Source organism: Lynx rufus, unplaced genomic scaffold (assembly GCF_022079265.1).
Source record: "Lynx rufus isolate CCGP_SWC_20201006 ecotype Redwood Valley unplaced genomic scaffold, mLynRuf1.p SCAF_3, whole genome shotgun sequence".
Lineage (NCBI taxonomy): Eukaryota > Metazoa > Chordata > Mammalia > Carnivora > Felidae > Lynx > Lynx rufus.
This window is the reverse complement of record NW_025814845.1, coordinates 128,412,996-128,427,280: the sequence shown is the minus strand read 5'-3', so window position 1 is coordinate 128,427,280 and position 14,285 is coordinate 128,412,996. Positions and strand designations below refer to the sequence as shown.

The window sequence follows — 14,285 nt, the reverse complement described above, 5'->3', positions numbered from 1 at the left end:
ATACATCCACACAAAAATTTGTACACGAATGTTCATAGCACTATTCATTAATAGCCCCAAAGTGGAAACAACATGAATATCCATCAACTAATGAATGGACAAATAAATTGTGGTATATCCAGACAATGGAATATTATTTTAGTCATAAAAAGACATGAAGTTTGGCCATATGGTACAATATAGATGAACTTTGAAAACATTATCCTGAGTAATAGAAGCCAGACTCAAGAGGCCACATAATTTACGACTGATTTGTATTAAATGTCTATAATGGCCAAATCTTGCAGAGATAACATGCATACTGGTGATTGCCAGGGGTTAGGGGTAAGGGGGAATGGGGAGTGGCATGATGAAAAAGTTCTGGAACTAGTGGTGATACTTACACAACCTCTTGAATACACTAAAAAAGACTGAATTGTATACTTTAAAAAATTTTTTTACATGTTTTTATTTATTTTTGAGAGACAGAGACAGAGTGTGAGTGGGGGAGGGGCAGAGAGAGAGGGAGACACAGAATCCGAAGCAGGCTCCGGGCTCTGAGCTGTCAGCACAGAGTCTGATGTGGGGCTCGAACTCGTGAACCGCAATCATGACCTGAGCCAAAGTCAGGTGCTTAACTGACTGAGCCACCTAGGTGCCCTTGAATTGTATACTTTTAAATGGTTAAACTGTTTAATTTTATGTTATGTGAATTTTCCCTTAATTAAAAAATTAATTTTAAAAAATTGCATTAATTAGTTTTAAAAAAATGCATCTTTGAAGAGAGAGCTACACACATAGGTGATTGTCCCTGGTTTGGAATCCTGTTTCTTGGAAACAAAGGCCCTAAAATCATTCTAAAGTGTGAACAACTAGTCATTCCCAAATGTTTGTGCTCAGGATCTGGCAGCTTTGACTCAAGCTGAGAGTTAATTGCGTCAAGCGTGAGACTCAGCTGAGCTCATCCATCTTGAGTGAGATAATACTGGTGTTTGTTCTTGGGGGCGGCTGGGCCAGAGGCCAGGACTAGCTTATTTTTGTTGACAGGTAGACACTACTTGTGAAGATGACAAGGCAAGACCATATGCACTACTAACATGCTAGAAAGGGTGGTCAGGGCCTTGGAACAGCCCTGAGGATTGTGGAAGTGGGGACTTGTTAGTGGTAGGGCATTCTTAATGAGGATCTCTTCTTTGTACCTCTTAACATCCTTGTTAGTAAGGTGCCTAAGCAAGCCATAACAGGGTTTAATGATCATTTGCGGTTCTGGGACCGTGAGGCATGAGCTCAAATGTCTGCTTTACGTGCAAAGAACCTCTTAAATCACTGACCATTATTCCCATTTTTCTTTGTATTTGGACAATGCAGCCATGGCAGTTTAATTAGAAGACAGAGAGTGTCACAGCACTTAAAGTAAATGACAGGCTTTCATCCACATGTGCTAATCAGCACCAGGCAGTTTATGAGGACAACATCCTGCTTTATTGTTAATTACCCAATTTTATTAACCTTCAGATGCTTGAATTGTTTTTAAAGATTTACCCGTGGCAATTAACTGCAGCAATTTATCTGCAATATTGCATGCATTTGGCTTGAATATGCAATGAGGACCCCTGTTTCAAAGCAGCAGCAGTGAACTACAATCTATGATAAAACAATAGAACGATTCAAGGCACACGCTGTTAATTTCCAAGACCTTTTGCTGGTTTATAAATTTTATGATTCCAAAGAATCATAATGACCCAGCAAAGAGAAATCAGCCAAAACATACTTTAAATAGCTTCATCTACCTTAAGGAGGTTCAAATTCTAGATAGATCTAAATTTTAGTGGATTTGATGTGATGCATTTGGAGAGAGACAAAGGGAAGTTTTAACCTAAAGGATTCTTTAACTTTGCTGGAATCAGCATCTCTAAGACAGATTCTGCTTAGCAGCTGGTGGCATCCAAGGGTCTCTATTGCTTCTATACCCTTCTCCTTTCTATACTGAATATACAGTGTGGAATGACTAATTAAAAAATGAAAGTCTATATAAACATACAAGCATACCCACATATTAGCATAATTGTCATCTGTTACCAAACCATCAATTTTAATGGCTACCCAAGAGTCAGGTATACGGACTTACCATAATTTAGCCATTTCCCTAATATTGCACATTCAGATTATTTCTAATTTTTACTCTAATCTAAAATTTTCAATGAACATTCTTATATCTTCATTCTTTTCTCCAGCTATTTCCTTAGAAATATTTCTACTAGTGGAATTACTGAATTAAAGGACAGGAAGTTGTGTACAACACTCATTATAATTCGACAAACTGACATAAACTTTCTGAAGGGCAATTTACCCTCCCACCCACAGCAAATGAAAACATCTCCCCATATCCTCATCAGCACTGCTTATTATCTTTAAAAATCAATTTGAAAAGATGTGATTATTTGTGAAGCTTGACATTTCTCATACTATTATTAGCCATTTATATGTCCTCTGTGAATTTTGAGTTCTCTGCCCATTTTCTTTTGTGATATTCATATTTTCCTAAGTCTTAATTCTTTTGTGATGTTCATGTTTTTCCTGATTCTTAATTCTTACATAGTAAGGATTTGTTGGGGTATTTTAATTAAGAATTTTACAGTTATTTTCATGAACCGAATGATTAATAGTTTTCTTTTTCTGTCTTCACTAGATTTTGGTATTAAAGTTATGAGTATATCACGAGTGAATTAGGGAGTTTTCTATCTTTTCTTAAGATGCAGACCACACTATGAATCATATTTGTTTTACACATATTTGTTTTGAAGGAATTAGGTTTCAAATAAAGTTTTACCAGTTTCTTGCAAAATTAGCAGCCTACTCGGGTTTTCTTGATCACTTCCAGTTTCCTAGATAATCATCCATTTGGTTCAAACTTTCAAGTATATTAGCCTTTAGCACCTAGCATTGATATATTTGTTCTAAAATATTCCTTTTACCTGTACTGGTATCTCTTTGTTAGAGTCCTAATTTGATATATTTTCCCTTTTTTGTTTTACCAGATATCAAATTATTTCACTAATTAAAAAAACCAGCTCTTAGGTTTATTAACTCAATTGTTTTATTACTTTCAAACCAAGTTTATCTCTATTATTTCGTGTTCCATATATGAACTTTGTTGTTTTCCCTACCTTTTTGAATTGAACTCCTTTCATTTTTTTAATAAACGTTTATTTATTTATCTTGTGAGAGAGCGAGAGAGAGAGCATTGGAGAGAGAGCAGGGGGAGGGGCAGAGAGAGAGGGAGAGAGAATCTCAAGCAGACTCTGCACTGTCAACACAGAACCCGATGCAGGGCTTGATCCCACAAACCGTGAGATCATGACCTGAGCTGAGCTAGAACTCCTCTAGGAGAAGACAGCCTCAGGGAGAGCCAGTGTGAGAAATGGTCATAAGAAGAATGTTCAACTAATTGAAGGCACCATTTAAAGTTTCCTTTACAAAACTTACATGGTAATTCTCCCTTGGAGTACACTGCATGGGAAACCGTGGTTATTGACAGCCTGGTGTGCTTTCAATTAAATAATTAATTAAAGATACGTAGGGGCGCCTGGGTGGCTCAGTCGGCTGAGCGTCCAACTTTGGCTTGGGTCATGGTCTCACGGTTCATGAGTTCGAGCCCCACGTGGGGCTCTATGCTGACAGCTCAGAGCCTGGAGCCTGCTTCGGATTCTGTGTCTCCCTCTCTCTCTCTGCCCCTCTCCCATTCGCGCTCTGTCTCTCTGTCTCCAGCTTCCCCATGCCAACAGCCTCCAAACAGCGCATCCCTAAAGCTTTCCCTTTTGTCTGCGGTAGAGCTTTCCCACTCCTCTGCCTGCCTTTGAGTCTCTGCCAAAACAGAAGTGACAGTGGCTGATTCCTTGTTATAGCAAGTTCAGGACAGACAGTCTCTGTTTGTTTCTACATTTCCATGTAGAAGATACTGTGCTTAGTGCTAGCAATATAATGGTGAACATGGTCCCTGACCTTCTGGAGCTCACTTTCTAAAAGTAAGGCCAGAAGATCAACAAATACACAGATGAAGGCAAGCAGAGCATGGTGGATGCCAGGAAGGAAATCCAGGAAGTGACGTAATGGCTAATAAGTGGGTGTCAGAGGTGGTTTGCCTCAGTTACAGAAGACTGCTCTGTGTGGGAGCAAGTTGAGCAGAGACATGAAGGATGAGGGTGAGCTAGCCAGGGAGCATTCCGGGCAGAAGGCACAGAGAATAATCAAGCCCCAAGGTGGGAAGCCACTTGGCAAGTTCTAGGCCAGTGAGGCTGCCGTGTGGTGGGCAGAGAGAGTGGCATGAAATGAGGTCAACAAACAATAGTTATGGCTAATAATTATTCCTTTGCTCTAACAATTAATAGCTTGCTTGATAGTGGTTTTACTAGACCCATGCCTTCTATTATAAGCAGCTTCTAATACTTTTGAAGTGGCCATTACAAAGAAAAAAGTGAATAGTCACTAATGAGAAATAATCTTCATAGCTAACATTTATCAAGAGCTAACTATAATGCTTTATATGACTTAAACATTTACTTCTCCAAGTAATCCCATATAGTAAATACTATTATTTAATTTTTTTAATGTTTATTTATTTTTGAGAGAGAGAGAAAAAGAGTCTAAGCGGGGGAGGGGCAGAGAGAGAGAGGGAGACACAGAATCCAAAGCAGGCTCCAGGCTCTCAGCTGTCAGCACAGAGCCCGACGCGGGGCTGGAACTCACAAACCTTGAGATCATGACCTGAGCCAAAGTTGGATGCTTAACCGACTGGGCCACTCAGGGGTCCCTAGTAAATACAATTATTACTTCTTCTTTACAGATGAGAAAGTGAGACACAGAGAGCTTAATAAACGTGTCAAAGCTGACACAGGAATAAGTTGAAGAGCGGAGTTTGAACCAGGCAGTTGAAATCCAAAGCCAGTGCTCTTGTACAATGCGGCCTCTTCAGGTGACACAGCTATTGTGAATCAGTTATTTAATGGTACACACAGGTTCTCCTAAGTTTATATCACCTATTATGCTTGCTAGTAGCAGAAAATATGCTTGAATTCAAAATCTAGAATCTATTGTCAAGGATTCACACATCTTCAAATTCTATTTATTATTAAGGATTAGGGCCTAATGGAGCAGGAGAAAAATTTCCCTCAAAAGAAAAACAAAGAGCTGTAATTAATATTTTAATCATTCTCAATTTGCAGCACGTATCTGTTTTTAATCTTTATCCAGATTTTACTATATAGATATTTATGTGGGTCAAGAATACCCACTGTGCAAATAGTTATGGGTTTGCTCTCCTGGGGAAACTAATAATACATGCTAATAGACACAATGAAGATTGATCTGATCATTTAAATGAATGTGATCAGAGCAAGTAAGCAGGCAAAATAGCCTGAGCACTGCTAAAAATGCCTTCTAATTACTCATTTTCCAGGTGGAGTTCTGCTTTAGCGTACGTATAACCTCTGATTGCCCGAAGCCTACCCAAATCAAAGCAGTCATGCCCCCAGGCCGCGTCTGCAATCCCCTCACTTACATTTCCATCGTGGTTTGGGCAAGAGAGAGGCTTTCCGGCAGCCACAGCGGTGACCGTCTCCAGGATGGAGGACTCCTCAACGTTGCTGCCGGGAGTTCGCTGCAGCACGTCCATCAGGTTCGTGATGAAGAAGTTGTTCTGGAGCGCGGCCACCCCCTTCTCGGGCAGGATGGAGGTCTGGCGGCACACTGGGCAGGAGAGGGTTAGACTGTGGGCGGGAATGTAGTTCTGCAGGCACCTGTTGCGGGAGCAGAAGCAGGTGGACTGTCAGCACAGTGGGCTCTCGAGCAAGAGCAGGACCACCTCTTCTCACAGGTACCATACATTCTCTGCACCTACATGGGCTACTTTGCAGAAACTCCCTGTGTAGTTTCCTTTTCTAGGAAAATAAGATTTCAGCAACCAAGAGGTAATGTGTACTCCCGCGCCCCTATCAACTGATCAGGCAAAGGATAACCCTCAAGGAAAAGAGTAACATCATTGACTTTGGTAGTGTTCTGGGGAACCTTGCCCCAAATGAGCAGCATTGGCCTCTCTGGGGAACTTGGAAGAAGTGCAGAATCTTAGGTCTTCCTCCAGGCCTGGTGAGTCTGAATCAGGTGATTTATATGCCCATTAAAGGTTGCAGGGGACACCTGGGTGGCTCAGTCGGTTAAGCGTCTTTGGCTCAGGTCATGATCTCGCAGTTTGTGAGTTCAAGCCCTGTGTTGGGCTCTGTGCTGACAGCTCAGAGCCTGGAGCCTGCTTCGGATTCTGCGTCTCCCTCTCTCTCTGCCCCTCCCCGCTCACACTTTGTCTCTCTCTCTCTCTCTTAAAAATAAATAAACATTAAAAAAAATTTTAAAAAGGTTGCGAAGCATTGCTCTACAATATCCAGTGTCATGTTCACAGATTTGTGGATTTTTACAATGGGGAGAAACAGGTTGAAGTTTTCTCTTACTGTTGAAATACTTAAATTAAGCCACAGGTAAAGTAATTACTAACAAACTTCATATGTGAAATTGCTCATGTGCTAAGTTAAATAAGAAGGTAAAGATGTATTTTGATAACTGATTAACTCAATGGAACAACTACTCAAGAAGGATAAAGAAATGTGTTTTCATATATAGCAAATTGCATATTCAGTTAATTTTTAATTATTTCATACACATAGTTGCATACAAAAGCATAAGCAGATCTCCCATGTTAAAAACACCTCCCAGTGGAGGGGCGCCTGGGTGGCTCAGTTGGTTAGGCATCTATCTGACTTCAGCTCAGGTCATGATCTCACGGTCTGTGGGTTCAAGCCCCATGTTGGGCTCTGTCCTGACAGCTCAGAGCCTGGAGCCTGCTTCAGATTCTGTGTCTCCCTCTCTCTCTGCCCCTCCCCACCTCATGTTCTGTCTCTGTCTCTGAAAAATGAATAAACCTTAAAAAAGAAAAAAAAAAAAAACACCTCCCAGTGGAAATGTTTTGTTTAAAGCAGGGATAGGACACCCGGAGTCATACCAACATGATCTCTTCCTGCCTCTCCTCAAAAGGCATCAACTTAATTCATTTAATTAGCAAAACGCATTGCTAGTAATGACATATAGATCCTGCTCACTAGATTCACAGTACTTGCAAAAACCGTATGAAGTAGGTACTTTATTTACTTATGTTTTAATGTTTATTTATTCTGAGAAAGAGAGGGGGGTGGGGAGGGGCAGAGAGACAGGGAGACAGAGAATCCCAAGCAGTCTTCCCACTCTCAGTGCAGTGCCCGATGTAGGGCTCAAACTCACAAACCGTGCGATCATGACCTGAGCTGAAACAAAGAGTCAGACACTTAACCAACTGAGACACCCAGGTGCCCCTGAAGTATGTACTTTAGACACCCGAGGAAACACAGGCTGAGAGAAGCAAAGTTGCTTGTTCTCAGAACTTCAGTGGTCAAGGGCAGAGCAGGAGTTCAAACCCAGGCGACTCAGGTTCTTAGGCACCAGAACCTAAGCTCTATATAACTACTCTACATAATGTTTCCCTGTTGCTCTGCCAAACGAAATTCGAAAACTTCTGATTTCGTCTCATTCCCCATATTAGGTAGATAAGAAAAATGCCATCAAGGAGGTTAATGGACTTTCCTATGTCACAGAAGTACCTAGCACTGAATCAATACCAGAAACAGAATAGCTTTTGCTAAGGTCACTGAGGGCATCCAAATCCAGACAATAGACATTTTTCACTCCTATCCTTCCCAGTACCACTCATTAAATGTGACTGCTGCCTCCCACCTCTCCTTTTTTGAAACTTTATCTTCTCTTGCTTGTGACAGCACACTCACTTGGTCCTCCTTCTCCTTCTGTCTGCTTTTGGTTTTCTACTGGCCAGTCCAGGCTCTGTCATTAGCACCCCTCTCTCCCTGGGACATCATATCCATGTGCAGGGCTATAAACACAACACTCCCACATTTCTATTTCTTCCACAAACGTCTCCTCTGAGCCCCTAATCTCTACACCAACTGCTTTCTTGGCATCTCCTCTTAGATGTCGCACAAGCTCTAAGACTCAACATGTCCAAAACCAAAGCTATGTTCTTTCCCCAAACTGGGTCCTCTTTCCATCTCAACAAACAGCACCTCCATCCATTCATCTAGGAATGATGGAGCCATGCTGAAAACCGTAACTGTCCTTCATATTCCACATCCAACCCATCACCAAAGGCTGGAAATTCCTAAATACCTTCCAACATTTCCAGTTCTCATCATCTGCTTTACACCAGCCTTTCTTGGGTTTCTGCAGTGGCTCTATGCACTGTCACCCACCCTTGTATCCTCTATCCTCTAATATTCTTCATATTGTGACCACTGTGACCTTCTCAAAACCCATTCCATGCATTCCACAGGGACTTGCTGTGGTAGGCTCTGGAAAATCTCTACCACCGGCCATTAGACGGAGGAACAGAAGTAGACTGGGTGAGACCCAACTGAGAGGGCGTGAGGCGGACCCAGGACAGCCCAAAACTGTTGCTTCTCACCTGTCAGAGCACGTAAATGGGAGCCAAACAGCGGACTGCCTGGGAACTGAACACGGGGAATAGGAGGCTCTGCCAGGCTCAGACTGAGTGCCTCTCAGTGTTATATATGAAGAGGCCAACTGCTGCAAATCAAATAATGATCTTACCATGTGAGCCCAGGGACACAGGGACAATTAGCTGGTATTCATGTTTTAGCTAGATTCATTGAGTGAGGGGGGGAAGTCACTCTCCATATAGTCATTTTGGACTATAAATTACAAAATGCACCAAAGTGTAAAATAAATAAAGTGAAAAGTGCTAGTGCCCTATATACCACTACTAAAACAAACAAAAACTCTACACACACACACACACCCCAAAAGAACCCCCTAAAAAGAAAACAAAAAACCCACAATGGCCAGTAACAAATCCACCTTCTCCGTCTATCCATCACCAGCATGTATATGGTTATTCTGTTGCACCTGAGGTCTTACAAAGTAAATCAACTTTAACAAATGTATATTAAATGGATGGTAAATATAATTAGCACTGATTTGAAGCCATTGGAAACACCACTTCCTATTCTATAAAAAGAATTAAAGCATTTTAATTATGTATATTTAATAATAATAGAAAATATATTTAACACAATGCTATAAAACATAATTATTATATTTATTTTTAAGAAAAAAAAATATAACCTTACTAGGGAAATACTTAAATTAGGACACAAACTAATTACTAACAAACTTTATCTGCTTAATTGCTTATGCGCTAAGTTAAACGAGAAAGTAAAGATGTATTTTGATAACTGATTAACTCAATGGAAAAAACTAAGAAGGATAAAGAAATGTGTTTTCATATATAGCAAATTACATGTTCAGGTAATTTATAATTATTTCATACACATAGCTTTTTCTTCATCTGCAACATCTTTATGTTCAAATGTGCCATTAGTATGTGTCTTCTGAAGTATCTTTTTAAAAAAATTTTTCATGTTTATTTATTTATTTTTTTTTAATTTTTTTTTTTCAACGTTTATTTATTTTTTGGGACAGAGAGAGACAGAGCATGAACGGGGGAGGGGCAGAGAGAGAGAGACACACACAGAATCGGAAACAGGCTCCAGGCTCTGAGCCATCAGCCCAGAGCCTGACGCGGGGCTCGAACTCACGGACCGCAAGATCGTGACCTGGCTGAAGTCGGACGCTTAACCGACTGCGCCACCCAGGCGCCCCCATGTTTATTTATTTTTAAGAGCAAGAGAGACAGAGCGTGAGCAGGGAAGGGGCAGAGAGAGAGGGAGACACAGAATCTGAAGCAGGCTCCAAGCTCTGAGCTGTCAGCACAGAGCCTGACGTGGTGTTCGAACTCACAAAATGTGAGATCATGACCTGAGCTGAAGTTGGACGCTCAACCAACTGAGCCACCCAGGTGCCCCACTTCTGAAGTATCTTTGAGAGGAAGCTCTCCCTTTTAACTAAGGTATTTTACCTCATGTGTTGTATGGGAGAAGATAATAGATTAAAAAAAATTTTTTTAATGTTTATTTATTTTTGAGAGAGAGAAAGGCAGAATGTGGGCGGGAGAGGGGCAGAGAGAGAGAGGGAGACACAGAACCCGAAGCAGGCTCCAGGCTCTGAGCTGTCAGCACAGAGCCCGATATGGGGCTCGAACCCACAAACCACGAGATCGTGACCTGAGCCAAAGTCAGACACTCAACCAACTGAGCCACCCAGGTGCCCCATAATAGATTTTCAATTGGCCCTCACCAAAGATACTGTATGAGGGAACTGTGGTTGGCAAAAATTGACAAAAAACAAGGGAGAAATTAAAACATTTTTGAAATCTTAAAATATTTAATGTTCTATGTCCTGTGGGAATGAATCAGTAGCTACTAGATTGCTTTCTCTCACTTGTAGTTATTTAAAATAGAGTAAATTAGGGGCGCCTGGGTGGCTCAGTCGGTTGGGCGTCCGACTTCGGCTCAGGTCATGATCTCACCGTTTGTGAGTTCGAGCCCCACGTTGGTCTCTGTGCTGACAGCTCAGAGCCTGGAGCCTGCTTCGGATTCTGTGTCTCCCTCTCTGTCTGCTCCTCCCCTGCTCATGCTCTGTCTCTCTCTGTCTCAAAAATAAATAAAAACATTAAAAAATTAAAAAATAAATAAATAAAATAGAGTAAATTATTGGCAACTCATGATTATGTTTCTAGATATCTATCATAAGCACAAAAGAGTTATTGTCTCCCATAGGTAACTGGACAATTCTGGAAAGAACCCCTTGGTAAGCTGGAGGAGATCAGTCTGTGAAACTCTCTTCTCTGAGCACAAAGGAGGCTTACCTCTCGCAGAAAGTGTGCAGACAGGGGAGAACTTTGGGATTCTTGTACCGTTCCAGGCATATACTGCAAATCAGAAACTGCTTGTCAATCTGGCGCACCACAGGACTTGGGATGTTGGTGGCTTCACTGGCCATCCTAGACCACTGACATGGGAGGCCGGCTGTCTTTGACCCTGCACGCTGCTGCTGTCAGACAGGAAAAATATATAATAACTTGTAAGTGCAAATCAATCATTGGTTCATTCACTACAGACACCGTGTTATGAATACAGGTAGAATTCCATGCCAGTGACCTCAAAATGACCATAACCAACCCTCAATGCTGGATGAGGCATACAGTGAAATGCCTGTTTATTTTGTAAATCGATAAAATGATCACATGTTCACCATGCAAACAAAACAAATTAGAAGACGTATGTTGCACAAAGAGGCATGCCTGCTGGCTTTGCAAGCAGGGGTAACCGAGGGGCCAAATACTTATACAGCTCTGCCTGTTCATGCCTTCATTTATGACTCTATTTGATTCTATACCTACAGTCTTATAAAAGTATAATCTATATCAAATAGAACAGTCTTACTAAGATAAAATGGTTTCCCAACTATTGTACTTGAAGGGGATCAAAATGTCACTCCAAAATGTGCCATCTTGGCATAAGGATTATTTTGAGCTGGAGGCACTTGAGAAACAGCAGACACGGTAAGGCAGCTGGTGGTTGGCGAGAGGCATTCTGTCCTCTCCCCCCTGCTTAAAAGCAGGGCATCGATTTCCCATTTTCAAAGGAAATTTTCATTTGTAAAGGTGCCCCACTCTCCCATACCAAAAAGAGGAGACTCTTAATTATCACCAAAGATAGCATGGGACAGGAGTCTACGTAGCAAATCTTACTCAACAACCCTTATGGACCATACATTTCCTGGTCACTTTCCTACAATTTACTGTCCCTAAACCTCCTTTTCCTTTATCTAGCCATTTCTCCACCATTTGTCATCCTTTGTTAAAACAGTATATAAGCCCCCAGGTCCAACTGCCTCTCTGGGTTTTCATTTCTTTTCTGTGAAGCTCCCATGCATGTAAAATTAAAAATATTAAATTAATAAACTTAGAATATTATATATTATGTTGGAAAAATAAACTACCAGTAAAATGTGTACATCCTTTTCTCTTGATAATCTGTCTTTTGTCAGTTTAATTTGCAGTCTTCAGGAACAGAATTGAAGTGTGTTGAGAAAAAGTTTTCCCTCCCCTACATACTGTTAACATGCAAGGATGGAATAATTAGAACTTGTTTAAAATTTTTTTTAATATTTATTTATTTTTGAGAGAGAGAGAAATAACATGAGTGGGAAAAGGGGCAGAGAAAGAGGGAGACACAAAATCCGAGTTAGGCTCCAAGCTGTCAGCACAGAGCCCAACGTGGAGCTCGAACTCACCGCCTATGAGATCACGACCTGAGCTGAAGTCGGACGTTTAACCGACTGAGCCACCCAGGTGCTCCAGAATAATTAGAACTTTTTATTAAGACCTTTGTATGTGGTTCAGAGTGTTCTCTTCAGAACTAAAGGTTTATAGATTCTATGCTAAAATGTATTTGCCACAGAGCAGGGACAAAGGCAGATAATTCCTAACATTTTAAGAAATGTCTGTTGGTATTCATGTGTGGGAATCTGAGGGACCTGGTGAAATTAATTAATTCAGAGAAGGTTTCAAAATGTCAGGAATCGTGCCAGAAAAAGAGAATTAGAAGAGGGCAAGAGAGAAAAATGCAGAGGGCCTCCAAGGGAGGGTAAAATTACAACATAAAACACAGCTTCATTTACCACCTTGAAGAACATCTGGCTTCTATTCCAAAAGGGTAAACCAAGGTTAAGCTAAAATTCACTTCTTAATTTTCTAAATATTTGGTAAGGTGTCTACAGCCCCCCAATTCCCAACAGAAACACTCTTTACAAAAAAAATTTGTTAATTTTCAATATGACCCTAGGCAGGAAGTAATATTATTCTCATTCCACAGATTTTTGAAAACCTTGGCTCAGTTAAGAAGTTTGCCAGAATGCAAAACCCATAGCCTGTTCACTCCTTAAACCACCATACCTCCCTTGACCGTGTGCTTTAAGAAGGCTGTATGTACTATAAAAGCTTGGTTTATATATAATATTTTAACTTGGCCTGGGACCTGTGTTTGAAGCTGGGAAATACCATATTTACAGAATCAACAATTCTACAATTTTTAATGGAAATTTTTTTCAAACATGAATGATAGTTCTTCTCTCTCCCCACCAGTTCACCACATTTTTAAAAAGTATGTCAACTTGTAATAAGAAAATTCTATCAGGGAACCTGGGTGGTTCAGTAGATGGAGCATCTGACTCTTGAACTCAACTCAGATCATGACCTCACAGTTTGTGAGATTGAGCCCCAAGTCGGGTTCTGCGCTCTCTCCATCTCTCTCTCTCTCTACCCCTCACCTGCATGTGTGTGCTGTCTCTCAAAATAAATACATAAACATTTAAAAAAATTCTACTAGTTATACATAATTGAGTATAGTTACATATAGGACACACCCATATCCCAACTCTATACTTTCTAGATAAGCTTATTAAAGAGCATGATTAATAAACAGACAGAACATTGTGAACCTGCTATACAAGAGTGTCACATCTGAACAGAACTCGCCGCATTAGTTAAAACAGTGTGAGTGTGACATATCTAATTAGCCAGCACTATCTGCTCTCTCTTTCCTAGAATGTCTCTCTAAAGAACTAGAGTAGAGAATGATATTCATTGATTGGATTAAATGTGGCTCATCTCTCAGGAGCTCAAAGTATTGGCACATCATCTGCTTTTCTTAACCACATCCCCATGACATCAGAAAAGGGAAGGAATGGATTTGTCTGTCTTTAAGATAAGGAAACCAAAGCCGAGGGTTTAAATGACTTGCTCAAGGTCACCCAGTAAAATCAGTGAATCAGAAAGCTCAGATTTCAAGTCTTCTGCTTTATCTGATACCTAATCTTAAACAAGATGAACACTTTGTGTGTGTGTGTGTGTGTGTGTGTGTGTGTGATAAAAATTATGGAGTGCTCATTTCAGCAGCACTAAAATTGAAATGACACAGAAGATTGGCCCAGCCCCTGAGCAAGGATGACACAAAAATTCATGATGTGTTCCATATATATATATTTTCAATTATATCTAAGGGGCACCTGGGTGGCTCAGTTGATGAGCATATGACTCTTGATTTTGGCTCAGGTCATTTTGGCTGAGACCCCTGATCTCAGGGTCGTGGGATCCAGTCCCGCATCAGGGCTCCAAGTTGAGTACAGAGCCTGCTTAAGATTCTCTCTCTTTCTCTCTCTCTCTCTCTCCCTCCCTCCCTCCCCCTCTGCCACTCTCCCCTGCTCACACTCTTTCTCTATCTCTAAAACAAATAAAT

General features: G+C 40.9%; 1 protein-coding gene and 1 pseudogene across 5 annotated transcripts in view; one reads left to right on the top strand and one right to left on the bottom strand.

Annotated features, from left to right (window-relative positions):
• Positions 1-11,001, bottom strand: part of TRIM2 (tripartite motif containing 2) — a 52,055-nt gene extending 41,054 nt beyond the window's left edge. For all 5 annotated transcript variants that reach the window (XM_047091695.1, XM_047091696.1, XM_047091697.1 and 2 more), the window contains exons 1-2: positions 10,853-11,001; positions 5,537-5,774 (exon numbers count right to left, since the gene is read on the bottom strand). In XM_047091695.1, the coding sequence (XP_046947651.1) occupies positions 5,537-5,774; positions 10,853-10,986 (372 nt within the window). In that variant the 5' untranslated portion in view covers positions 10,987-11,001. The remainder of the gene's footprint in view (positions 1-5,536; positions 5,775-10,852) is intronic.
• Positions 11,002-13,929: 2,928 nt separating this feature from the next.
• On the top strand, positions 13,930-14,028 carry LOC124521430 (uncharacterized; annotated as a pseudogene).
• Positions 14,029-14,285: the final 257 nt, after the last annotated feature.